This window comes from Rhincodon typus, chromosome 6 (genome assembly GCF_021869965.1).
Source record: "Rhincodon typus isolate 14 chromosome 6, sRhiTyp1.1, whole genome shotgun sequence".
Classification (NCBI taxonomy): Eukaryota; Metazoa; Chordata; class Chondrichthyes; order Orectolobiformes; family Rhincodontidae; genus Rhincodon; species Rhincodon typus.
Window position 1 is genome coordinate 63,185,198 of NC_063337.1, and position 27,823 is coordinate 63,213,020.

The following is a 27,823-nucleotide window of genomic DNA, read 5'->3' on the forward strand; positions in this document are numbered from 1 at the left end:
GTTCATCCAGCTCTACACCTTGTTATCTCAGATTCTCTAGCATCTGCAGTTCCTACTATCTCTAAATTGAGATGTACCTGGGTTAAGTGATAATTTAGTCAGAGAAATTAATCAATTGAAAGATGCTCACATCTGGACATTATCTCCCTTTCTCAGTCTCAGGTTTGTCTATGTTTTTATTGGTGAACTACAGAAATATATTTCAGATTGACAGAGGGATGGACATTCATCATCAGTGCATTTTTCAGAAGCCTACATTGACATATGGGATTCCCTGCTTTGCAGGAGTTCAGAAGATTGCGATGTAGAGTGCTACATAATTAAATGAGGCAAGCCTATTACTGTGTTCCTCCACAATTAGTAGCAGACATTATGGTCTGAGTAAACACGAGTGCCTTTATATTCTCTTGAAATAAGAAGCTTGTATGCTAATCAGATCAAGTTTCTAAGTGCTGCTGCAGGTGGTAAAAGTCTGTACAGCCATTCTGGGCTTCTGGAGATTTAAGCATTTTAACGTTGGCTTGTCATAACATTCAAGGTTACAGATCAAATGCTGGAAAGTGGGATTACTGTAGATTGGTCAGTACAGACTTGATGGACCAAAAGAGCCTTTTCTGTGCTATGTGACACTGTGGCTGTATGACACGCTTCATTGCATTTAAACCTCTGGCACCATGACTTCAGTGCAAAAATAAAGGCTCATATTCATTTGTTATAGTCTGGGAATGCTGTACTGTTGGAAGTGCCATTTTTCAGAAGTTATGTTAAACCAAAGCAAAATTTGGCCCTTAGGTTTGCTGTGGGATTTTTTTTTTAGGAAGATCAGGGGAGTTATTCTCAGTGTTCTGTGCAATATGTTTCTCTCGGAAACAATCAGATTACCTAGTTTTATCGCATGGTTGTTTATAGGATCTTGCAAAGTATAAATTGTCTGCTGCATTTCATTCTTTATATCACTGCATGTCAAATTTGCTTTTTTTATTCATTCACGGGATAAGAACATCACTGGCTAGGCCAGCATTTCTTGCCCAAGTGCCCAGAGAGCTGTTAAGATTCGATCACATTGCTGTGGGTCACATGTAGGCCAGACAGGTCAGGGTGGCAGTTTCCTTCCCTAAAGGACAATAGTGAACCAGTTAGTTTTCTGACAATTGCCGATCAATTCATGATCATCATTGACTCCCAATTTTTATTGAATTCAAATTCCACCATCCGCTGTGGCAGGATTCAAACCCAGGTCCCCAGAACATCACCAGTCCAAAGATGTGCAGCTTAGGTAAATTGGCCACACTAAATTGCCCTCTGGTGCCCAAAGATGGGTGGGCTAGATGGAATAGCCATGGCAAATGAGGGGTTACGGGAATAGTGGGTGGGTCTGGGTGGGATGCTGTTCAGAGGGTCAGTGCAGATTCAGTGGGCCAAATGGCTTTTATCTGCACTATAGGGATTCTGTGATTTTATCTTCACACTTGAGGTGCAGACGAGGATAAAAAGCAGCCTCTGGATGTCTCTTGGCTTCTGACATAAACATTCACCCTGCCAAGTTGTTATTGAGGCCTTGTTCATTGTTAACTGGTCACAAACCCACAATTAAAAACTTGTAAGCCAAAGCTCCATTCATGTGTCTTCTGGCTCCAACTGATCAAGTTATTTATTTCCAAAAACTGCAGTAATCATTCAATAATGCAAAAGTTTTAAAATAGTTCTTTTCCCATTTCTGTCCGCAATCAAAAATACAGAAAAAAAATGCACTTATATTAGGGTAAGGAGTTAGTGACAGTCACAAACTGAACATGTTTGGATAAAATCCTGAAGCAGTTATTTGCAGCTACAAATCTTTAATCTCTGGTGTACAATAACTCCAGAAATAAGCAATCATACTTTTCATACTGGGAGCTGATGTCCAATTAATCCGATTAGGGTTTTTAAGAAACTAATTTTCTGACGAAAATACTGTACTAGCAATGCTTTTTGATGTTGTATAGTGGTGTTTTGGAATCTGTAAATAGTGTTTTTTAACATTAATGGGATCAATGGGATTACATTTCTCCATGTGAACCAGTTCCAAGGAAAAGTCATGCTGGATGCAAAACAATAACTTTGTTTTTCTCTCCTTGGATGCTGCCAGACCTTGTGAGTTTCTCCAGCACATTCTGTTTTTATTAACTAGAATACACTTTTCTGGAAAGTCCACCAAGACTTTGTGCACTCATTAAGTTCACAATATTTGATTCTAACAACTCTGCCGCAAAAAAATGTCCATTCCTGGGTGATGTGCACTATGATGAGTAAGGTCAAAGAAGGCCATGTAGATTCTTTTCTCTGCATTTCTGCTGCAGCTGTCGCATGGTGGAAATCATGTCTGTTGTACCCCTCCATGGCCCAAAACCACACTGCGATTCCAGAGGGAGTTCCTCAGCCATGGGGAGGAGACAGTTGAGGAGGACCTTGTTGATGACTTTTACAACGGTCGACAGCAGGGATATTCCCCTATAATTATCACAGTTGGATTTGTTCCCTTTTTTTGAAAATACTCACGACTGTGGAATCTTAGAGCTCTCCCAGGATGCTCTCCTCCTTCCAGAGAGGGCATGTGGCTACAGCAGGAGCTCTTTCCCTCCATGCTTCAGTGCCACAGTGAGGATACGGTCTGCTTCAGCAGCCTTGTTGTTCTTAAGCTGGCAGATGGCAATCTCTAGTTCATGCAAGGCTGTGGTGTTGCTGAGCTCATAGCATGTAACATGCTGTGGGTTGGGTTCAAGAACGCTCAGATTGATGACAGAACCCTGGTTGAGGAGGTCTCTGAAGTGCCCCCCACCCACCCCAGCATTATTTTTTGGCTTCTTTCTCTTTGATAAGAGTTACTCCGTTCTTGGCCAGCAGTGTGGTGGGGGGATGTCTGGTCTGTAATTGTTTTTTGACAGCATAGAAGAAACCATGCATATCATGGTTGTCAGCCATTCGTTGGGCCTCCAGTGCTTTCTCCACCCACTACTTATTCTTTATGTCACAGGTTTGTTTTTGCATCTTGGCCTTCAGTCACCTGTCGGCCTGCCTTTTCTCATCCAAGTGCAGTTGTTATTTTACACTCAGAAATGCCATTTGCCTCCGGCTTAATAGTTCTTGGATCTCCTGATCATTCTCATCAAACTAGTCTTGCCATTTCCTGGCCACTCAGTTGTGGCCAACTGAGTTTTTGCAGGCATTGATGATGGCAGTCTTGAGGGTAGACCAAAGCCTGTTGGGATCCCGTGATTTGGTGTCGCCGAGGAATTGGTTGTATGAGATTATTTTTTTTCTGGGTCTTTAAATACTTCAATGTTGAACTTTTTGTGGCACTGTTTCTGTTGTCTCCATTGCGGTGGGGCCATAATTATGTTGATCCTGGTTCGGAACAGGTGATGGTATCTCCAGTAGTATTTGGCTTCTGTCATGGCACATGTGATTTTAACGTCTTTCCAATCCCTCGCTGTGATGATGACATAGTCAAGGAGATGCCAGTGTTTGGAGCGCAGGTACTGCCACATTTGTATTTGTTCCTTTGGCAGAACACTGTGTTGGTGATGAGGATGTTATGTTCACGGCATTTGATTAGGAGGAGGGTGCTGTTGGAGTTTTGCTCCCCAACTCCCTCTTTCCCGATTACCTCGCCCCAAAGGCCTGCACTTCTACCAACTCTGGCACTGAAGTCGCTGAGACCGATTAGTTTGTCCACTGCAGGGACCTTTGAGAGAGATTGGTCAAGGTTGGAGTAGAATTTCTCCTTGTCATCAGCTGCTGCATTGAGTGTTGGTGCATATACACTGAAAACTGTGATGTACTGGTTCCAAGCAAGGCAATCTTGGAGTATCATGAGACCTTCACTTTTATTCCATAGGGAGAGCCTTTGAGTTAGTCCACCAGTTCGTTTTTGGTGTTGAAGCCGACTCCTTGGATATGGCGCTCTTCTTTGGCCTTGACTTTCCAGAAAAAGGTGTAACCACCACCTTTCACTCTGAGCTGTCCTTCCCCTGCTGTGAGGTTTCACGCAGGGTGGTGATGTCAGTATTATAGCGTCTGAGTTCCTGAGCAACGATGGCATTGTGGCATTTCAATCTGTCACTCACAAGAGTGTCCATAAGGGTCCTGACATTCCAGGTCCCAAACTTCATCCTGAGGGTATGGAAGGTTCCTCTGTGAGAGGTCATTTAATGTGGGGAAACTGTTGCACACTGGCTACCACATGGGCTTAACAGCGCAAGGTCTTGGTCCAATGGTGAGAGGAGTTCAAGACAACTAGAGACCAGGCACTACCGTTTGGCCTTAGATTGCCTGTGGTTGAGACAAACAGTTCAATGCTGGCCAGTGCCTCCCGCTGGGTTAGGGTGAGGTCCTAAGTGAGGAGAGTGGGAGTAGGGAGAGGACAAGAAGGACAGTGCAGTTGTTGCCATTGTACTGATCATTGTCAGTTTGTGATTGTGAAATCACTGGGCTGGGGGTGGGAGTTTGTAAGATCACAGGGGTGGGGTATTGTAAAATTACTGGGGTGAATGGAGTTTACGTATTGAAAAAATTAAACTGGGTTGGGGCATTTATAAAATCATTGAATGGGGTGTTGAGTAGTTTACAAAATTACTGGGCTTCAAGGAGTTATAAGATTATTGGGCTGGCGGCATTCGTGAAAGCACAAACTGGTTGTGGGGGGGATAGTAGGAACTGCCGGTGCTAGAGAATCTGAGATAACAAGGTGTAGAGCTGGATGAACACAGCAGGCCAAGCAGCATCAGAGGAGCAGGATAGCTGACGTTTCGGGTCCCGAAATGTCAGCTTTCCTGCTTCTCTGATGCTGCTTGGTCTGCTGTGTTCATCCGACTCTACACCTTGTTATCACAAACTGGTTGGGAGTGTTTTATAAAACACTGGCCTCTCCGGTTGTTGTTAATAAAAAAAGCACTGGGCTGGGAGGGTGTTAGAAAATTACTGGGCTCAGGGGTGTTATAAAGACTACTGGGAGGGGGGTTTTTTTTAAAAAAAACACTAAAAATGCTGGACCAGGAGAGTTATCTAAGCGTTGGGCTGGGAATATGTTATGATATACTGAGCTGTGGCATGTTATGAAATTACTGAGAGGTTATCAAAGCACTTGGTTTGGCGGTTTGTTATAAAATTACTGGGGATTATATAAACTCTGGGTTGGGAGGGTTGTAAAATTGTTGTGTGTTATGTAAGCATTGAGCTTGGGAGAGTTACAAGATTATCTGACTAGGGGTGTTGTTATAAAATTACTGGGGGTTATAAAAATGCAGGGCTGGGGACAGTTGTTATTGGGGATTATTAAAACACTGGGTTAAGGGGTTATGTAAGCACTGGCCTGGTGTGTGTTATGAAAGTACTGGGCTGGCGGAGTTGTTATGAAATCACTGGGGGTTATATAAACACTGGGTTGGTATAAAATTATTAGGGGTTATAAAAACACTGGGCTGGAGGCTTGGGGAAGTATTATGAAAATCTTGCTGTAGCAGCAGCAGCAACAGGAGGTCCAGCCAGTGTGGGTGAGCTGTTTGTAGGCTGTGTAGCCACTGCTAGGCCCTGTACCAAGCACAGAAGACCCAGTTTGGAGGCAGTCAGGAGACGGAAGGAGCAGTGCTTGGTCTCAGTCCCTGGAGCTGTAAGCAGGAGAGGTCAAGCGGAGTATGAGAAGGTAAGGTAAAGTGAGAGAGGGAAGGTAGACAGTTGTGTGCTCGGGCAGTTGTGGACTAAGTTACCATCACCATCTTATTATTAGGTGAAGGAATACATTTGCATCAGACAAAACTACATTTTAAACAAATATTAAGAAGAATTTATTTCCTCAAAACTATGCTTAGAATGATGTGACTTGCAAGTCATTATTGTAGAAGTGTTCAAAATGCAGTTGATTACAAGGTTGGTAGATTTAAGAGTACCATAAGGATGAGCTCTGGTGAGTAGGATGATTAATTTTTTTTTGCCCTTGAATGTTCTTGTATTTGTACATTCCATTCTCTAGTGTCGTGTATCATATATGCACTGCCCAGTTTTGGAACTGAGCCTTTCAGAACAACTGGTCGAAGGTATGTTCCCTGTTTAATTTGCTTTCTCCATTGGAATGGCTATGAGATGTGAAGATTGGCCTCGGAGTACCTGGGCTAGGGATGGAAAAGAGCAACCTTGTTTTTCTCTGTCCATCCTGTGACACCTGCATAGAAGACTACATGTGCATGGAATGAAAACAAAAAATGCTGGACATCACAGCAGGTCAGGCAGCATCCAAGCTAACCTTTCTCTCCATGGATGCTGCCTGACCCGCTGTGATCTCCAGCACTTTTTGTTTTCAGTTCAGATTCCAGCATTTACAGTAATTTACTCCTAAATGTGTGTGGAAATTGAATTAGGTACCATTGTTACAATTTCTGTAGTATATATACTCCAAATCTAGTCCAATAAGGCAGGCAGATTACTGCTCGTATCACAAGAACGATAATTTACTCTGAAGTCTTTACAAAGGGAGGTAGATTTTTAAACAAAAAAGTTGCATCTGAGGCCTTAAAAGTAAAACATTTCTGTATTTCCTACCTTTAAGGATATCCTCTTTCTGTCTGTAACTAACTGCAATTTTCAATTTCAATATGGTGCAAGCCATTTTTAGACCAGAATCAGCTTCCTAAACCAGATTTTTATCACAAGTCAGCTGATCAAAAGTGAGGAAATTAGATTTGATTTTATTTAGATTTGATTCATTAATGGTCTTTGTATTTTGCTACAAAATGCAGTGAAAAGTGTTGTATAGTGTCACCGCTGTCCGATGTAATCGATTTGTTATCTAAGTGAGATTTATTTTATATTTGGAGGTAATTAAAATGGAAATCTATTAATGGGTATAGAGGAAGAGTAGGAAAGGAATATTCAGGTAAATACTTATTGTGTGCTTCTTTAATTCCCTCTTACATGACATTTCCTATCAACTCACTTTATATCTCATAGGGGATAAATGATCATAGTTAAAATTTATATGCTTAAGTATATTGATTAAGGTAGATAGATCTGTTGTGGAATTAGCACAAACTCAGGCATCCTGGATCACACAGCCACCTCATGTGCTGAGATTTTTATGATCCTTTATTTTGCAGAAGGGAATGTTCTCACTGCATTGACTGTGCTTCTTTTGTTTCATGCTTTATGTTCATATATCCTACAATTCAGGCGGTGTGGTGGCTCAATGGTTAGCGCTGTTACCTCACAGTGCCAGGGACCCGGGTTTGATCCCACCTTTGGGTGATTATCTGTCTGGAGTTTGCACATTCTCCCCATGTCTGCGTGTGTTTCCTCTGGGTGCTCCCGTTTCCTCCCACAGTCCAAAGATGTGCAGGTTAGGTGAACTGACTATGCTAAATTGCCCATAGCATTCAGGGATGTGTAGATTGGGTGGGTTACAGGGGAATGGGTCTGGGTGAGATGCTCTGAGGTTCGGTGTGGACTTGTTGGGCCAAAGGGCCTGTTTCCACACTGTCGGGATTTTCTGATTCTATGAACTTTTTTCTGTGTTTCCTACCTAATGACATTACTTTTGTGTTAAATCTCAGACTGTGTCTTCACCTTCACCCTGCCCTTTCTTCATTCAACTTCAATTTTTCTCGTTGTGGTGACTCTGCTCCATTCTCCTTCTCTTTGCTTATGTCCTTAATTCTTCCTCTAATTGGTTTCCTCACCTTTCTTTTGTATCTTCCATATTTCTGTAGTTCCCACAACTGCCCTTTTTATAGATCATATTCAAAGCCTAACTTTTCCAAGTTTGTACTGTTGGTAAAATCACCTTGAGTCAATATAAAGAACTTATAGGCAACACAGCTGCAGTCTTCTGATGTACACTAATTACTGGCAAGATCTGATTCCATGAATGTGAATTCCAAAAAATTACCCCAATATCCCTCTTTTAAATTTCTTTCGGGTTATGTTATGCAGGAAGATAGGTCTCTTAATCTATACAAGGCTGTAGCTAGCAGTGGGAAATCGATATCAGAAAAGGTGTTTCTGGCCTGCTGTATCCTGTCCAAAGTATTTCTAGCCAGCTCCAACTCCTCCAAATATGTTTATTATCCCATATTACCCCGCACACTTAGTTCCTTTCCACTTAGGTCCTTTGTCAACCCCTGTACAAATGTATCATTTAAATGCAAACCATTAATGACCACCTCATGTACAATCAAGTGTTTCCAAGCTGAATCTATTCTTGACGTCGAAATGGTGATATACACACTTTTTCTAGGAAACAGACTCATTTTGGAATATTATCATCAACATGTTTAAAAACTTCATTGTTTATATTTTGTCAAAGCACTGGCTCTGGATTTTCAGAAAGCATTTGATATGGTGCCACATGGCAAGTTGGTTAGAAAATTAGAATTGTATAGAATTGATGGATCTTTGGTAGCATGGATTAGAAGTTGACTGATAGGAAATAGAGGATAGATACAAATGGGCATTTCTCAGTCTGGAGTCAAGTTGAAAAAGGTGGTCAGCTAGGAAGAATTGTGAATTATCAGGATGACATTGAGCAACTTCAAAGGGACATTGACAAGTTGGCCAAATGGGCAGACCCTGGCAAATGAATTTCCGTGCAGAGAAATATGAGGTGATGCATTTTGGTAGAAGAAACACAGAGAGAAAATGCAGGCTCAGTGGTACAACTTTGACGGGAGTAAAGGAGCAGAGGGATCTCAGGGTTCACATGCATGTTTCTCTGAAGGTGACTAGGCAAGTTGAAAGAGTTGGGATCCTTGGGTTTATAACTAGAGGCATAGAGTATAAAAGTAAGGAAGTGATGCTACACCTATACAAATCATTGGTCAGACCACATTTGGAGTATTGTATTCGGTTTTGGGCACGTTATTGAAGAAAGAATGTTAAGACCCTTTAAAGAGTTCAAAGGAGATTTACTAGAATGATAACTAGGAGTGAGGGATTTTAGATACAAGAAAATATTTAAGTAATTAGGCTTATTCTCCTTAGAGCAGAGAAGATTAGGAGGTGATCTTATTGAGGTGTTCAAAATTATGAAAAACTTTGACACGGTAAAGAAGGATATTCTGTTTCCTCTAGTTGTATGTCAGTAACTAGAGGACACAATTTCAAGATTGACAGCAAGAGAGCTAGGATTAAGATGAGGAGAAACTTCTTTACTCAGAGAATAGTTAGAATTTGGAATGCACTGCCTGGGAGAGTGGTGGAGGTGGATTCCACAGAAGTTTTAAAAGATATTGAGGTTGGTTGACTCACCGAGCTGGTTTATTGTTCCGCAGACGTTTCGTTACCATGCTGGGTAACATCCTCAGTGCAGCCTCCGATGAAGCATCAGTATGTTTTCCCACCTGGTTTTTAAATTCTGGAGTCCGTTGAGCTGGATTGCCTCACTTCCGGTTTTCCTTCATAGTGGAGTGTATATGAGGTCGAGTTCTATGTGTTTATTAATGATTTTCTTCGTGGAATGCCAGGCTTGTAGGAATTCCCATGTCTGTCTCTGCTTAGCTTGTCCCAGGATTTTGGTGTTGTCCCAGTCGAATAGGGATGAGTGAGTATTGGTCGTAGGAGACTCCTACGACCGCTGGGCATCAGAGTGGCACACAAGCCCACATCAACCCTATGACAACTGCTCACACGAACTAAAGACCCACTCCCCGCCATGGACAGGACCAATGTCATCTATAAGATCCCCTGCAGTGACTGTGAGAAACAGTACATTGGACAAACAGGAAGGAAACTAACAGCAAGGGTACACGAACACCAACTGGCTATAAAAAGACACGACCAATACTCACTCATCTCTATCCACATGGATAAGGAGAACCACCAATTCGACTGGGACAACACCAAAGTCCTGGGACAAGCTAAGCAGAGACAGGCATGGGAATTCCTACAAGCCTGGCACTCCACAAAGTTATTAATAAACACATAGAACTCGACCCCATATACACTCCACTACGAAGGAAAACCGGAAATGAGGCAATCCAGCTTAACGGACTCCAGAATTTAAAAACCAGGCGGGAAAACACACTGATGCTTCATCGGAGGCTGCACTGAGGATGTTACCCAGCATGGTAATGAAACGTCTGCGAAACAAGAAATCAGCTCGGCGAGCCAACCAACCTCAACACCCACAACCCAAGCTACAAATCTACTCCAAAACCTTAGTTTTAAAAGATAGCAGGATATATATTTGAATGTGATGAATTTATAGAGCTATGGAGATAGGACTGGAGAATGAGACTAGCTGGGTAGCTCTTCCGGGAGCCGATGCAGACACGATGGGTCGAGTGGCCTCCTTCTGCATTGTATAATTCTAGGATTCAGTGATTCTGTTCTGTGGCACAATGCACTCTGTAAGTTTTACGTTTTCATTGGAATTGACTGACTTTTAAAAAGATAGTGTTTGGAAAGAAAAATTACAGCGACCAGCGGATATTGTTACAATACTGTGCTTCTCCAGGACAGTGCAAAGATTTTAAATTATTTATATACTGGGTAATAACAGTCTGCTTCCAACCATTCAATTCATTTAAAGCATCCCATTAAACTTATTTATATGTAAGTTACTGTGGCCTTCTATTGGATCTCCTGTTATCCTCTGGTATGGAAACAAACTTGCCCCTTTATTTCACTTAGAAAATACTGCAGTTGTCTAATTCATTTAAATCATTGGATATGTCTGCTTAAACTTCAAAGAAATTTTTGATTGAATTTTTGATTGAAGTTACCTTAATGAAGTCACTTGCATATGTTTGTGACAAGCGAATTGTGTAATTTTCTCTGAATAACACTATTATGTATATAAATTGAGACTAGAGCTAACAATTGCTGCACTATTTCTATTGTGCTCTTCTGCAGTTTGAAATGGAAATTTGGCGGATCTCAGAGGCCCATGAAAACTTGGTGAAGTCCACCACCAAACGAGAGACATTGGATAAAGCCTTGAGGAATAAATTGGAAGGCGAAATACGAAGACTATATGACTTCAACAGGGACCTTAGAGGTATTATCTTGCAGAGAGAAACAGAACTTCAAGCCTAGTGATCTTATCTTCTCAAATGTCTGTTTATATCAAAAGTACACTCCTAAACAAATTAATTTTAATTTTTGAGATAATGCACAATAAGGTGCTGTAAGTTGTTCTGCTATAACAAAATCTGGCCAAATGTTTTTAAACTTTCCACATTTAGATAACTTTATTGTTTAGTTCTGCAGCTTCTTCCCCAATCAGCATGCATGATTAAGACAAAAAAATGACTGGAAATACTCTGCTGGTTAGGCAAGATTCTATAGAGATATGCAGTGTTTGGGATTGACGACCTTTCAGCAGAAGTGGAAAATGGCAGAAATGTAAGTTTATAATGCAATAGAGGACTTAGGATTGCTGGATGAACTACAAGGGTAGGGTGGAGGGTCGGAGAGATAAACTGATAGACAATATCACAATGCAAAATCCTAACAGGGTAATGCGTTTACAGCAGAAGTGATTTATAGTGTTTAGTGTGCCACAAATTTGTTTATAATAGAGTCCTCACAGCTCCAAAAAGACGTAAATCTTTGTTTAAATTTAATTTTGCTATGTAACTACTGGCTTTTTTTTCTGATTAAGATGGTCCAGCTAAACAACAGTTTTACCTTACAGACTCCAATCAGAGAATTGTTATGATGCTGAAGGAATCCATTTGGCCCATTATGTTTGTATCAGCTCTCTGAACATTTTGTCTTTGTGCCGAACACTTGTCTTTTCCACATAACCCTGTACAGTGTTTCTACTTAAAGAATTTAAAAGCCTTTTGAACTCGACGTCAGCATATTTGCAGTCAGTACATTCCAAACTTGTACCACTCTCTGTGTGAATAAGTTTTCTTCTCAACTCACATTTGCAGCTTTTGCAAAACACTTCAAAAGTGTGCTGTCTGGTTTTTGATTCTTTTACGAGTGGAAATATTCTCTTCATAACTGCGTTGCCCAGATCCTCATGATCTTTAAAACTTCTTTCAAATCTCCCTTGAGCCCTCTCCTCTCTGAGGAAACCAGTTCCAACCTCTCCAATCTATTTTCTTTCTCATCCCAGGAATTATTCTTGTAAAACTCTCTTCAGTGCATTCACATCCTTCCTGTAGTCTGGAACCTGGAATTGTACACAATTCTTCAGCTGAATCTAACTTGTGTCCTGTACAGGTTCAGCATGACTTCCATACTGTTGTACCCTTAGCTGCTATTGATGAAGCCTAAAATAATGTATGCTTTGTTAACAGACTTCTCCAACTTTCCTGCCACCTTTTAATGACTTATATGCATAGGGCAGCAAGGTGACTCAGTGCTGCCTTACATCACTAGGGCCCCAGGTTTACTTCCACCCTCGGGTGACTGTCTGTGCGGATTTTGCACATTCTCCCTGTTTCTGCATGGTTTTCTTGGGTTGCTCCAGTTTTCTCCCACAGCCCAAAGATGTGCAGATTAGGTGGATTGGTCACTGTAAATTGGGATGTGCAGCCTAGGTGGTTTAGCCAGGAAATGCATGGTTACAGGGATATAGTAGTGATCTGGGTGGAATGCTCTTCGGAGGGTTGGTGTGGATTTGATGGGCCGAATGGTCTGCTTTCACACTGTAGGGATTCTAATATTCTATGCATGAACCCAGGTATCTCTGTCTTGCATATCCTTTAGAATTGTATCTGATATTTTATGCTATCTCTCCATGTTCTTCGTACCAAAGTGTATCACCTCTCACTTCACCACATTGAAAATTATCTGCCACCTATCAGCCCACTCCATCAACTTGTCAATGTCTTTTGGAAGTTCTTCACTGCCCTAACGGTTTACAATTCTCCCAAATTTGCATTGTCTGAAAACTATGAAATTGTCATGGACACACCAAGATTTAGATAATTGAGCGTATGTGGAAAAGCATAGGATCCAATATTGATGCCTGGGGGACCCCACTACAAACCTTTTTCCAGCCTGAAAAATATCCATTAACCATTGAGATAACAAGGTGTAGAGCTGGATGAACACAGCAGGCCAAGCAGCATCAGATTCATTTTCTGATGAAGGGTCTAGGCCCGAAACGTCAGCCTTCCTGCTCCTATGATGCTGCTTGGCCTGCTATGTTCATCCAGCTCTACACCTTGTTATCTCAGATTTTCCAGCATCTGCAGTTCCTACTATCTCCATTAACCATTATTCTGTTACCTATCCCTCAGCCTATTTTGTATTTGTGTTGCTATTGTCCCTTTTATTGCATAACCTATAAATTATCTCACAAGTCTGTTGAGTGGCATTGTATTGCATTGACGGACGAAAGGGTGGCAGATGGAATTTAATTTAGATAAATGTGAAGCGCTGCATTTTGGAAAATGAGGACAGGACTTATACACTGAATGGTAAGGTCCTGGCGAGTGTAGCTGAACAAAGAGACCTTGAGGTGCAGGTTCCTAGTTCCTTGAAAAGCAAGTCACAGGTAGACAGGATAGCGAAGAAGGCTTGCCTTTATTGGTCAGTGCACTGAGTATAGGAAATGGGAGGTCATGTTGAGGCTGTATGGGACATTGGTTTGGCCACTTTTGGAATACAGCATTCAATTCTGGTCTCCTTGATATAGGAAGGATGTTGTGAAACTTGAGAAAAGTTCAGGATGCTGCCAGGTTTGGAGGGTTTGAGCGATAGGGAGAGCTGAATAGGCTGAGGCTATTTTCCCTGGAGCGTTGGAGGCTGAAGGATGACCTTATAGAGGTTTATAAAATCATGAGGGGCATAGATAGGGTGTATAGCCAAGGTCTTTTCCCCGGGGTGGGGGAGTCTAAAACCAGAGGGCAGAGGTTTAAGGTGAGAAAAATTTAAAAGAGGCCTGAGGGGCAACTTTTTCATGCAGAGGGTGGTGCATGTATGAAATGAGCTGCCAGAAGAAGTGGTGGAGGCTGGTACAGTTACAACATTTATAAGACATCTGGATTGGTACATGAATTGGAAAGGTTTAGAGGATTATGGGCCAAATGTTGACAAATGAGATTAGGTTAATTTAGGACCTCTGGTTGGCATGGATGAGTTGGACCAAAGGGTCTGTTTCCATGCTGTGCAGCCGGATGACAGGTTCAGACACACAAATGTGGAAAAGGCAGAAAATGTCATTGCAGGACAGAAGTAGCCTGTCCCATTTGTCAAAACTTGGATAATTAGATGTTGGCATCTCTATCTAAGCAGCCTGCTCTGCTGTCATATTCTCAATTGCAAATGAAGCTTGTGGCTAAATCTTCAAATGCAACAGACATTTAATTTGGATTTGACACCATATAGCTGGTAATACAAGACAACACTTCAACATTTATTACCAAGTATGAGTGAATGGTTACCTTTTTGATCAGCACGTCCTTCACTATTTAAACTGACAACATGCCTGGAAACAAATTTTACTCCCAGACATTAATTTAATCATATGTTAATGGATTTCCCTGGGGATGTGACAGATTAAATGCCAAACAGTATTGATATATCTGCTATGTAGTGGACTCATGGGAGGAACATTTTCTGCAGTTTAAGAACCTGTGTTTTTATTTTACAAATTTTATGTGTCACAAGACAGTTACTCACACCTCAGAATTGGAGGATTTTTCAGAGATTGGACCACATAATAAGGGCTAACAATTTAGTGCACCACAGAAGGAGTCTATCTTTTGGATTATATTGAAGAGCAAGCCCTGTCTTCTCTGTCAGGTGATGTAAAAGGTCCCTTAGCACTCTTCCCAAAATTGCATGGGAACTCTCTTGGTGCCCTGGCTAACAGTCATGCCTCAGTCAACACCAACTAAAATATTATCGGCTTATTACTACATTGCCGTTCATGGATCTTATGTGTAAGTTTCCTATATTGCAACAGTGACGACATGTCAGAAATTGATAATTGGCTGTAAAGTGTTTTGAAACATCCTTTGAGCATGAATAGGAATCCAGATCTCTGGACGAAATGTTAGTGAGGAGTTATTATCTGAAATTTGTGGCTAGTCTGAAAACCAGTAATGACTTGGATTTATTGGAAATTGCATTCTGAAAGCAACATTCACAATCCTTCTGTTTGGAAATTTAATTTAGGTAGTACTGCGGTGCACCAGAGAATTAATTTAGTTTACCTATGTCAGCTTATTATGTAAGATCTTGGTACAAATGATATTTTGACATATTCTGACAAAAGATTTCCTCTTGTAGATCGCTTGGAGACTGCCAACAAGCAGCGGGCAAGTCAAGAGTATGATAGTACTGAAGATATCATGACAATAGAGGGCCACTATATAACACAGAGTGAGTACCACAAACCACAACTCCTAGAATAATTTATATTTTAATATAGGGTGGGAATGCAATTAAGTTTAAATACAAAGAAATTAAATTCAAAGATGTGAAAATTTGCTTTTAATGTTAAGAAAAAGATGATCTTTGGTAGGGTGGACAGAAATCAATCTCAGCAAGCTCTGATTTTTTTAAAAGGCAAATTAGTAGTCAAAATATAGTTCATGTTTTCTTCTCTATTGTAGTAGTGTATACATGTCAAGTGGAATAGAGGTTGTGCAGTTTGTTTCACATCAATGTTTTCAGAAAGAACAAGTACAAATATTCAGTCACCACAGTTACAGAAGTAACTTGTCCTCTTCTGGTCAGATTCAGATACCTTTGTTTTTCTTGCTTTCACAATATTATTCTGCTTGCCGGAGGCTTCTCATGTCTGAATGTGTGCTTCTGTTTGCTTCCAGTTTGGAACAAAGTGATTTTGAATTCCTTTGAATTTACTTTAATAACCTGCTTAATTTCTCTCTCATACCAAGAGCCTGCCAAGTTGCACAATTATCTATAATGTCCAAGCTGATGCAAGCAATAGTAAACATTTTAATACAACACAAATTTTGCAAACTGCAATTGGTTGTGTATTGAGGGCAAATGAAGTCTGCAGAGATGTACTGTTAGCTGACTGAACAGTAACCTCGTGCACGTGATTTAGATGAAAGCACAGGATAGATATTTAGAATCAAAGAATTGAAGAACCCAAGGAACTAATGAGACCTGGGGCAAATATGCATCAACACATCCAGTTCCAAGAATATCCCAGAGCAACAGCCAGATATCTTCATACTCAGCAAAGGTTTTAGGACAGTGCCCTGAGATCAAGACAGCTTATTTATTTATGAAACTGCTTGGAATTGGTGTCATCAAAAGAATCCTATATAGACCAATACTATTATAATGTTGAAGGATGTTTATATACAATAGGGTTTTATGCCTTTACAGCTAGAATCATTAGTCTATCTCCGAGCATTACTGTTAGAAATATATATAATAAAATTTCAAAAGAATTTCAAATGAGCTTCCATAAAAACTCAAGAACAAAAACAGAAGTTGCTGGAAAAGCTCAGCAGGTCTGGCAGCATCTGTTTTTCAAGAGAAATCAGAGTTAATGTTTCAGATCCGGTGATCTTTCCTCTGAACAGAGTTCTGAGTTCGCAGTTTAAGCTTAAGTAAAATCAATTACCTCTCCTGCATCAGTTGCTGTGAGCTATGATTTTTGATTTGATAAATCAGAGACATTTTACAAGTCAATCCATCACTCTGTACTAATTATAAACCAGTGGAATCTTCCAGATCATCTCAACGTGAGGGGTTCCGAGGAAGGGTCACCGGACCTGAAACATTGACTCTGATTTCTCTTCACAGCTGCTGCCAGACCTGCTGAGCTTTTCCAGCAACTTCTGTTTTTGTTCCTGACTTACAGCATCGGAAGTTCTTTTGGTTTTTATTCCATAAAAAGTCACTTTGTGATAAATGCTACAATTTGGATTTGCTATTAAACATCCGGCATAAGTCCATTTAAACATATATACAGCAGTTATATATATGTTTAAATGGACTTATTCCAAGTGTTTAATAACAAATCTAAATTATAGCATTTATTGCAAAGAGATTTTTTATGTAAGCTCATTTGAAATTCTTCAGAGAGTGATAGTCTCCCACTTCCTTTTTAGGACCATAACCTGCTTGGATTCTGATTGATTTACAAGCTCTGCTGTAATGTAATTAGTTTGACTGGCTGAATTGTTTTCCTTGAGAAAACATGAAGTCGCATAGAATAAGTAAATTGATGCTTCAAAATTTTCAACAGTGACTTGTAATCATTTACTTCCTGGTTTGTAAAGGTATTAATCATATTTTGTTCATTTTATTCTTTGAAAGAATAAAGGATTAGAAGTTTCAGAGAACAATGGCAGACTGTAGGGAAAAAAAATCAAAATCACAATATCATTTATCCTGAAATATGGGCAAAGATGTCCTACATCCTCTATTTCCAGAAGAATATCCCAAAAGTGACAATGCTGCTACATCATAGCCAATTTCCCAATCCAATCTATTGTTTCACTTCTGAAAGAAATGGCAGGGAAGGAAGATTTAATCCTGTATGCCCTTTAAGCTGTGCTCTCCATTGGATGTAGCATTTATTTTTAAAGTGGAAACTGCATTTGGGCATTTGGACCCACATTTAAGTCTTTGCAAATTAAACTAAGAGTCAGGCCAGTTCCTAGATTTAATTGTATGAATATTGTATGAACAGTGTCTTTTGTTTTCATCTTTAAAAGCTGTGGACTTGAAAATGAAATAACTGTTTTGAGAAAAAAGGGATTTACCAGGATGGCTGTATAATTTCACAGTAAGAAATTTGATACCTATTGTGAACTCCTACAATGTGCACATGATCAGGAGCCAAGGAGTTCTTTACAAGTGAAGATGATTAATTTTCAGCTAACTGAGCAAGTTGAAACAATTTAGAGAGAGAAAGACCCAAAAGGGTGTGCTGCTGTTTTGCCCAGCAGAAGCTGCCTCTTCCTTGCAGTTTGAACTTAAGGAAAACTAGTTACCTTTCCTGCAGCAGTTGCTGTGAGCTATGATTTTTGAAGTGATAAACCAGAGACATATTACAAGTGAATCCATCACTCTGTACTTCTTATAAACCAGGGGAATCTTCCAGAGAAAGACATGGGTCTGGTGAACCAAAGTAGGCTCATCTCAACATGAGAATCAGGAAGTAAAGAACATTAAACTTATTATCCATTTCTTTTGTTGTGTGTGGTATGTGTGTGTGTGATGTGTGATGATGAAGTTTATAAGGGGATCAGAGTTTTAGTTAGTGATAGTAGCCAATGGTTTATATTTGCTTAATTGTAGCTATAGTCTAATATCTAATAACTGATAATTCTCATTCAGTGCAGAAACCTGGCCCTTGCTTTCTATCAACCTTGGTCTGAATATCAAGTAAATTGAGGCATTATGGGTACATTATGAAAAATTATAACATTTCATATGACTTTGGGAATAGCATGACTCCATTTATGGAATACCACCCAGTGGATTGCAACAAAATCCACAGCAGCAATGTGTTCTAGAACATGAATGTGGAGCATTAAGAATTTGCTTTTGTAAGTGATAACATGTGCTTAAGACATGGAGTATCGAACACCTGGTGTAAATATCTTTGTTCCATTGTAGTAATATCACTAATTTCTGTCTAAAATGTTAACTTTTAACACAGCAAAACTGTTAGCGACCCAAAAAAAGTATGACTTGCCTTTTACTGATAGTATATGACCCAGAAATGTTTTATTGAATGTTTTCTAAAATCTGCACATTCTTATTTTGTTTTTCAACGTGGAATTGCTTTGCAATTGGATTTTGTTCTGATATCAAATGATCAGAAATTTGATAGAAGCTGTCAGGAGGAGAAACTTCGCATAAAAATACTCCACATTGAAAGGAAGCTGTGGGGTTGACTGCAACTAATTAAAAATAAACAAAATATGACACTACATTCTGGTCTGTAGCTTGGACTCAGTTTACACCTTGAACCAAACATAGATCATGATGTAATATTACATATGTGATCAAGACAGTGTAAAAATAAGATACAACTATGCCCAATGAAGTTTTTGATTTAATTCCAACTGTTTTTTCCCAAAGAAATTGACAGTGTTGCAATTTATTAATCAAACTTTTAGGATTATGGAATCCTAAGAGTAAATCCACAGTTGGACCTGAATATTTTGAGTAAAATCAGCATCTTGCAACATGAGATCACAGCTTAATTTCCTTAACTGAATGGGCAGAAATAGTGGTTGCGATTCTATATTAGCACATTCCCTTGAATTAAGTTTGGATGGAGCACATGTTAGGCATGCCAACAACAGCTGCATTGCTGGCTAAAGATCTATAGTTTCTCACTGGATTATCCATGCCAGGAGTTTTGCATATTTTAAATAAATGTAACACAGTGAGCTTTAACCATCGCACTCTAATCTGGACCATGAGAAATACCATTCATTACTGTTTGAAGATGCTCTGGCTTGGCAGCTTGCCAGCTCTGTATTCCTACCATGTCTGTTGGCCTCTCTTTGAACCTGTTTCCTTTATGGAAACTGGGACAGACAAATGGCTAAGTGGAATTGTGAGCTCATTCAGACTGCGGTTTGGGGAATTTCTTGTTGCTTGCATTAAGTGATGAATGTTGGGCAAAAGCAACTAACCAGAGTGCACAAAATTGCTATTTAGTTTGTGAACATTACCATAGTCTTTTGGGCTCATGGCGGAGAATTTCAACTAACCTGGTTAACTTTACCCAAACTATTGCTGCAAAAGGAGACATTTGTTGAAGCTTTTTGCCTTGCATTCTTCAGGACAATTTTCACAAAATGCCCATGTAAAGTGAAGCAGCAGTTACATAGTATGAGAGAAGTGTGTGATTAGTTGGCAAGTGATAGAATCATTGCCACAGAGAATGTATAAGTTAATGATAACTGACATTAACAATCAAGCTTTGTCCTGAGAAATGAATCAGGGAAGGGGCTGTCACCTATTTTGTTGTGCTGAAACAGATGCAAATTATACGCAAAATTAACCCAAGCCATTAGCAATTGCGTGTTCTCTTGAGATGGCCAAGAATAATTTGTGTTTCCACATGTAACTGCTGTGTAAATCAATCACCATCCATCTTGCAGCTAGTTTCTTCTGAATATCTACAGAGTGCATGTATGTTGATGGGGGATTTTGAAAACAAGTTAAGTCAATGGGGTTTCGTGTTGATGTTGTGAAGCTGTTGTGTGCTTTTGAACATTCTTTGAGTAAACCTATTGTACTCAGTCATGGGAAATACAGTTGCAGTTCGTCTGCAGAAATCAAGTGAGATGCAGCAGAGTCAGCAGAGAAAACTATTGTTCAAGGAGAAGACAAGGGCTGTCAGTCAGAAGCCTTGCCCAGTCAAGGTTTTCAGGGAATGTTTACAGCTAAATATAAGACAGAAGGGGCGGCCCGGTTTCAGTTAGCATTGCTGCCTCACAGCACCAGGAACCCGGGTTCAATTCCATCCCTGGGCAACTGTCTGTGTGGAGTTTGCACATTCTTCCAGTGTCTGTGTGATTTTCCTCCAGGTACCCTGATTTCCTCCCACAGTCCAAAGATGTGCAGGGTAGGTGGATTGGCCATGCTAAATTGCCCACAGTGTCTATGGATGTGTAGGTAAGATGGTTTAGTCATGGGTAATGCAGGGTTACAGGGATAAAATAGGGGAGTGATTCTGGGTTGGATGCTCTTTGGAGAGTTGGTGTGGAATTTTTGGGTCGAATGGCCTGTTTTCACACTCTAGGGATTCTAGGATTTCTAGGAAGAAGTGTATTCATGTATTCACTGGTTCTGTTTCACTAACAGCATGGTCATAGAATCATGTTATTTCTTGTACCCAAACCTTAATATTATCAATTATTAATCATTATCAATATGTGTCAAAATGTACTGCTGCACTCATAGTCATAGACATTCTATAAACCAGAAGAGGGGACGTTGATTATTTTCACTGTGTTTAGAGAGAGACAAGAGGAGTGGGGATGTGGCTTTATCAAAATAACAAGCTACGCCATGGTGCAGGGATCCATCAAGTTATACACATGGCTTTGCAGACACTGCAACTCATTAGGAAAGCATGCTAAAAGTACAATACACACTACACACTCAACATGCAATTGGTGTGTGAACACACCCAGAACGTCATGTTAGAGAATGCTCATTTCCTGGCAACAGACACAATCCTTTCATCCTGCACCAGACTGCATTTCTAGGAATCATCGGCAAACAGGGCTCTCCAGTCTCACACAGAGATAGCAAGAACTGCAGATGCTGGAGTCAGAGACAAGACGTGTAGAGCTGGAAGAACACAGCAGGCCAGGCAGCATCAGAGGAGCTGGAAAGTTGATGTTTCAGGTTGGGACCCTTCTTCAAAAGATTCAGACCCTTCTGTCTTTCAACTCCTCTCTGCAACCTAATCATGTGGTCAGAAAAAAAATGAAAGAATTGCAGATGCTGGAAAACTGAAACAGAAACAGAAATTGCTGGAAAATCTCAGCTGTATCTGTGGAGAGAAATCAGAGTTAACGTCTTGGGTGCAGTGACCATTCAGAACATGTGGTCACCGCACTTAAAATGAGAGCTGTGCGTTCATTAGGACATCATTGAGCAGGCTTTCATAATGCAGTGGTTCAGCTATTTGAACCAATTGGGGAGGAATCTTTCTGAAACAGAATGGATGTTCTGATTGGTGATTTTCTGCATTCTCCACTAATCTGACCATCTTTGGGGTACAGCTCCTGCAATCATAGTTTCAACAAAAGCTTCAGGAGATAGAAAAAGAAGGGAGGAGGCTGCCAACACATCCATGGTCTGGACAGGTTGTTCTTGAGTGGATCATCAAACTTTGGTTCTTCTAAATGATTCTCAATGAATATCTACATATCTCAAGACTGTTTGTTCCTGACCATCCTTCTCTTCCAAACCATCACAGCTTCCCATTTAGTAACAGCCTTAACAAAAAAACTTCCATGAAATAATCATTCCATAGAATGTGCTAATTGTTTCAATTGAAACTGCTCCAGCTTTGGACTCAAAAGATTATGGTTTTAAGTCCCACTCCAGAAATTTAAATGTAAAAATCATGATTGTGCTGCAGTGTAGTGCTGAGCAAATGTAGCATTGTGGAGGTGCTGACATTTGTTTCAGGGGTTCATCCAAAGTTCCATCTTTTGTTACTGGTGAGCAAAATTATTTAGTGGAAGCATTCTGAAGAAGATTGGCCAGTTTACTCTGGTGCTTTTGCCTATGTTTATTTCTCAATCAATATAACAAAAAGAAGATTTTCTGGTTGTTGTCACAGTGCTTTTTGTGGAGTATTGCTGGGGGCAAATTGGCTGGTATTTTACCAAATTACAACAGTGACTGCACTTCAAAAATAGTTCAAGAACTGTACAACACTCTGAGGCATGCAATAATTCTGAAAAGGGCTTTGTATTGTCTGTCCTCAGTTGTACGCAGTACTGCCTAGAGGCTTTAGAATAGCTGATGGAAGAGTACTGTCATTCTCAGGAAGAAAATGCAGTTAGCATTGCAGGACAACTTTGAACAGCTCCAGCTTTAGAAGGCCTGATGGTAGACTATGCCATGTCAGCATGGGAAATAGCAGTCAGGGCAAGCTAGATAATGACAAAGGTAAGAAAATATGTGCTGCATTCCTGAGAAGGGTCAGCAAGTCCATGTTAGAAGGAGGCACAATTGCTCTTCCAGATTGGAGCATTATTCATCTCAGTTATGTTCAAAGAATCCCTACAGTGTATTCTGTACAGGCCCTTCAGCCCAACAAGTCCACACCAACCCTCGGAGTGTACTCCCCAGACCCGTCCCCCAATAACCCACCTATTCTACACATCCCTGAACACTATAGGCAATTTGTCATGGTTAATCCACCTAGTCTACACATCTTTGGACTGTGGGAGGAAACTAGAGCACCTGGAGGAAACCCACGCAGACATGGGGAGAATGTGCAAACTCCACACAGTTGCCCAAGGGTAGAATTGAACCTGGGTCCATGGCACTGTGAGGCAGCAGTGCTAACCACTGAGCCACCGTGATACCCATTCTAGAAGACAGATTGCTGGACTGTCAACCCGCAAGCCCTTTTGACCGCTGCAGCTATGATGATAGCAGTCTGAGACTGCATGGCAGCAAGCAGAGAGTTCATGACTTTCACTGCAGCACTGAAGTTGGGTGTGGATGACTTTTGCTTGGGCTGTAACAAAAGCTGACATGTTGGCCATCAGATGCAGCATTACCGTTGGATCCACAAGTATTTTCATGGAGTTGACCATCATTTCCCCGGAAAAAAAACAGGCTGCAAGCTCAATTTGAACTAGACTCCCTATATGCTCTTTAACAGTAATAAGAGGCGCTGTGACAGGCCTGCAAATGCACAAAGCATTTAAGAGTACATGCCACTCAGCATTCTTTTGTGCTAAATATCTTTCAGTGGAGCATTATGACCATCTCCAATGAAATATCATAGAAATGATCTTTTCCTGTGGTCCACCCATGCCCAATAACTCACCATTGTTCTGTGCTTTTTGCAGTGAAGTAGAAGAACTGGTGGCTCTTAGTGTAAGGTCAAGTGTTGACATCTGCTTTCCCTCTCAGCTTCTAACCTCAGGCATGAATTCTTGGTTATCTGAAGGCATCAGTGCATAAGGAATGGTTCAATTATGGAAAAAATGAAGTAGAAAACCAAATGGTGCATAATTCCGTTATCTTCAGCTTGTACATGATAATAGATAGTGGAATAAGGCTGAAGTTGAAAAAGAGTGAAATGCAAGAATGTTCATCCATCATCTGTGGGTTTAGCAATGTCACTGGCTTCTATGACTGTCACTCTATTTCTAGCATCCATCAGGTTCAGAACATTTAACAGTGCCTGTACGATCAGGTCTACTGCTGCTTGCACCTTGCCCTACAAAGCAGAGGGGAGTGTGTTATGATGTGTTTAGGTGAATAATCAGTTGTATGTAAAAGCTACAGATGTAAATATGCTTCCTGTATTGCTGACTATGTGGAGGTGCAGTGAGACATTAGAATGAGACACTTCAGTTGTGGTTGATTTCTCCTAGAAATTATGCATTCCACATCTGTACTGTCCCACAGTATGCTATTTTTGCTAGTTAAGAGTATGTTGGCATTTTTGCAAACAAATTTGGATGGGTGTTAATCTTTTTCCATTTTAATGTAAGGAAATGAGGGATGCTGATGAGGCAATATTATCTCAGTTTCTGAATGTAAATTTGTGCAATATTGGTCAGACATGGATTTTCTGAAAGATACTAGAGTCAGACTTACTTCTGAGAATCACACATGTGCTTTCTTTCCTAAAATACACTGTGGTTTCACAGGTCGGCGCAACATCGAAGGGCCTGTACTGCGCTGTAATGTTCTATGTTCTATGTTCTATGTACACACCTTGCTAAATTTCCTCAGCAACTTCAGTTGGCAGACCATCGCACAAGCTTTATAAGATAAGTCTATTTAGCGGCAGACAGATTTCTCTAACAGTAGAAGTTTTTAAAAACCCAGTGTCACATCTGTGTTGTGCTGTTGGTGGGGTTCTCTTAGTTGCAAGAGAAGTGTTAGCATAACCCTCACTAATTGTTAGTTTGAGTCTACAGAGTTGTTCCACTGCCCTGGATCCTGAATTTAGCTGCACCTGGATGTCATATTTTGTGCAGGACAACAATGTTGCACTAGTTTCTCAATTACTGCCAATCAATCAACAATTAGCCTAGAGTCATACAGCATAAAAACAGGCCCTTCAGCCTATGATAATCTGCTGACCAGCAAACGTCAGAATACAGTAATTCCATTTACTTGTACTTGATTCATAATTTACTGTGCCCAGGTATTTTGAGTGATCATCCAGGTGCTTCTTAAATGCTGTAAGAGTACCTGCCTCCACCATCCTCTTAGGCAGCATGTTCCATAATTCTACCACCCTCTAAGTGAAAAGATTTTTTCCAGATCTCCTCTAAACCACTTACACCCCACTTTAAAAGTATGCTGTGTGGTCTCAGACATGTCTGCCATGGGAAAAGATTCTCACAATCTATCCTATCTATGCCTTTCATAATTTTGTATACTTCAATCAGATTCCCCCTCAGCCTCCTCTACTCTGAGGAAAACAACCCCAGCCTATTTTAATTCCTCTCTGGCCACAGGGAAAGTGCCAGAAGACTGGAGGATGGCTAATGTGGTTTCACTTTTTAAGAGGAGTGGTAGAGATGAACCAGGAAATTACAGAATGGTGAGTTCCATGTCTGTGATAGGGAAACAATTGGAGAAAATTCTGAAGGAGCAACTTACTACCCACTTAGAGTCATAGAGTCCTCCACCCAAACTGGTCTGTGCCAATCAAAACGTCCATTTACTCTAAGCCTATTTCCTTGCACTTGGCCCATATCCTTCTAAATCTTTCTTATCCATGTATTTGTCCAAATGCCTTTTAAATGTTGTTGATGTACCCACCTCAACCACTTCCGCTGACAGCTCATTCCATATGTGTACCACTCTCTGTGTAAAAAAGTTGCCCCTCAGGTTCCCATGTATTCTTTCCCCTGTTACCGTGAACCGATGCCCTCTAGTCCTCGATTCCCCAGCCCTGGGAAAAAGACTGAATGCATTCACCCTATCCACGCCTCTCATGATCTTATACACTTCTGTGAGATATCCCCTCAGTCTCCTACGCTCGAAAGAAAAAAGTCCTAGCTTGTCCAATCTCTCCCTATAACTCAGTCCGTTGAGTCCTGGCAACATCCTTGTAAATTTCTTCTGCACTCTTTTCAGTTTAATAACATCCCTCCTATAGCAAGGTGACCAAAACTGAACACAATACTCCAAGTACAGCCTCACTAATGTCATGTACAACTGTATCATAACTTCCCAACTTCCATACTCAATACCCTGACTGATGAAGGCCAGTGTGCCAAAAGTCTTCTTCTCTGCCCTGCCTACCTGTGACCCCAATTTCAGAGAACCGTGCACCTGAACTCCAAGGTCCCTCTGTTCCACTTCACTCCTTAAGGCCCTACCATTCACCATGAAACTTCTACTTGGATTTGACTTTCCAAAATGCAACACCTAACACTTATCTACATTAAACTCCATTTGCCATTTCTTGGCCTACTTCACCAGCTGATTAAGATCCTGCTGCAATTTCTGATAACCTTCCTCACTGTCCATGAAACCGCTTATTTTAGTGTCATCTGCAAACTTACTAATCATGCCTTGTACAATCTCATCCAAATTATCGATATAGATAACAAACAGCAATGAGTCCAGCACCTGAGGCACACTACTATTCACAGGCCTCTAGTCAGAAAAGCATCCTTCCAGTATTATCCTCTGCTTCCTACCATTAAGCCAATTGTGTATCCAATTTGCCAGCTCTTCCTGGATTCCATCTAACCTTTGAGAGCAGCCTACCATGTGGAACCTTATCAAAGGTCTTACTGAAATCCATGTAGACGACATCTACTGCCCTTCGTTATCAACCTTCCTGGTCATTTTATCAAAGAACTCCAAAAAATTTGTGAGGCATGATCTTCCATTCACAAAGCCATGCTGATTATTCCTAATCAGGCCCTGTCTTTCCAAATGCATGTATATCTTATCTCAGAATCTTCTCAAGTAACTTACCTACCACAGCTATTAAGCTTACTGGTCTATAATTACCAGGTTTTTCTTTGCAGCCCTTCTTGAATAAGCGCACAACATTCGCTACCCTTCAGTCTTCCAGGACTTCACCTGTGGCTAACTTGGAAAGGCATGGGTAATTAAGGATAGTCAGCATGGCTTTGTCAGAGGGAGGTCATGCCTAACAAATTTCTTTGAATTTTTTGAAAATGTGATGAAGTGTGTGAATAAGCAAAGTTCAGTTGATGCAGTTTATATGGATTTTAGCAAAGCTTCTCACGAGGTCCCACATGGGAGGCTGGTTATGAAGGTTAAAGCACATGGAATTGAGGGAAACTTGGTAAGGTGTATCAGAAACTGGCTTAGTAATAGGACACAAAGAGTAATGATAGAAGGCTGTTTGAGTAACAGGATGCTAGTGTCCAGCAATGTACCACAAGGATCAGTATTGGGACCTTTATTGTTTGTTATATATACATGATATAGATGAAAATGTGTTGGGAATGTTAAGCAAATTTGCAGACGACACTAAGATTGGTAATGTGGTTAATAGCAAAGAAGATGATCGTAGGTTACATGAAGATAGAGATAGATTGGTCAAGATGGGCAGTCTAGTGGCAGATGGTATTTAACCCTGAGAAGTGTGAGGTCATGCACTTTGGACGAAGAAACAAGATAAGGGAGTATTTAATGAATGACATGACAATGGGTAGCTTAGAGGAACAGGAGGAGCTTGGGATAAATTTCAACTACAAATTTGCTTAATATTCCCCCTAGCTTTTCATCTATATAATGTAAAAATAACAAACAATATGGGTCCCAATACTGTTCCTTGAGGTACATTGCTGGACACTGGCCTCCAGTCACTCAAACAGCCTTCTACCACTACCCTTTGTGTCCTGTTACTAAGCCTGTTTCTGATCCATCTCACCAAGTGTCCCTCAAATCCATGTACTTTAGCCTACTCAATTATTCACAGATCCCTGAAGACAGCAGAGCACATGAATAGGATAGTTAAGAGGGCATATGGGACACTTGCTTTCATCAGTCATGTCATAGAGTATAAGAGCAAGGAGATAATGTTGGAATTGCACAGAGCATTGGTTAGGCCACAACTAGAGTACTCTGTGCAATTCTGGTCACCTCACTATGGGAAAAATGTGATAACAATGGAGGGGTTACAGAGGAGATTCACCAGGATGTTACCTGGGATAGAGAAATTGAACTA

At 40.6% G+C, this 27,823-nt stretch overlaps 1 protein-coding gene across 2 annotated transcripts in view; it reads left to right on the forward strand.

Moving 5' to 3' along the window:
• amotl1 (angiomotin like 1) overlaps positions 1–27,823 on the forward strand; it is a 149,954-nt gene that overhangs the window by 45,548 nt on the left and 76,583 nt on the right. For both annotated transcript variants that reach the window (XM_048598275.1, XM_048598274.1), the window contains 2 exons: positions 10,879–11,023; positions 15,223–15,315. In XM_048598275.1, coding sequence (XP_048454232.1) covers positions 10,879–11,023; positions 15,223–15,315 — 238 coding nt within the window. The remainder of the gene's footprint in view (positions 1–10,878; positions 11,024–15,222; positions 15,316–27,823) is intronic.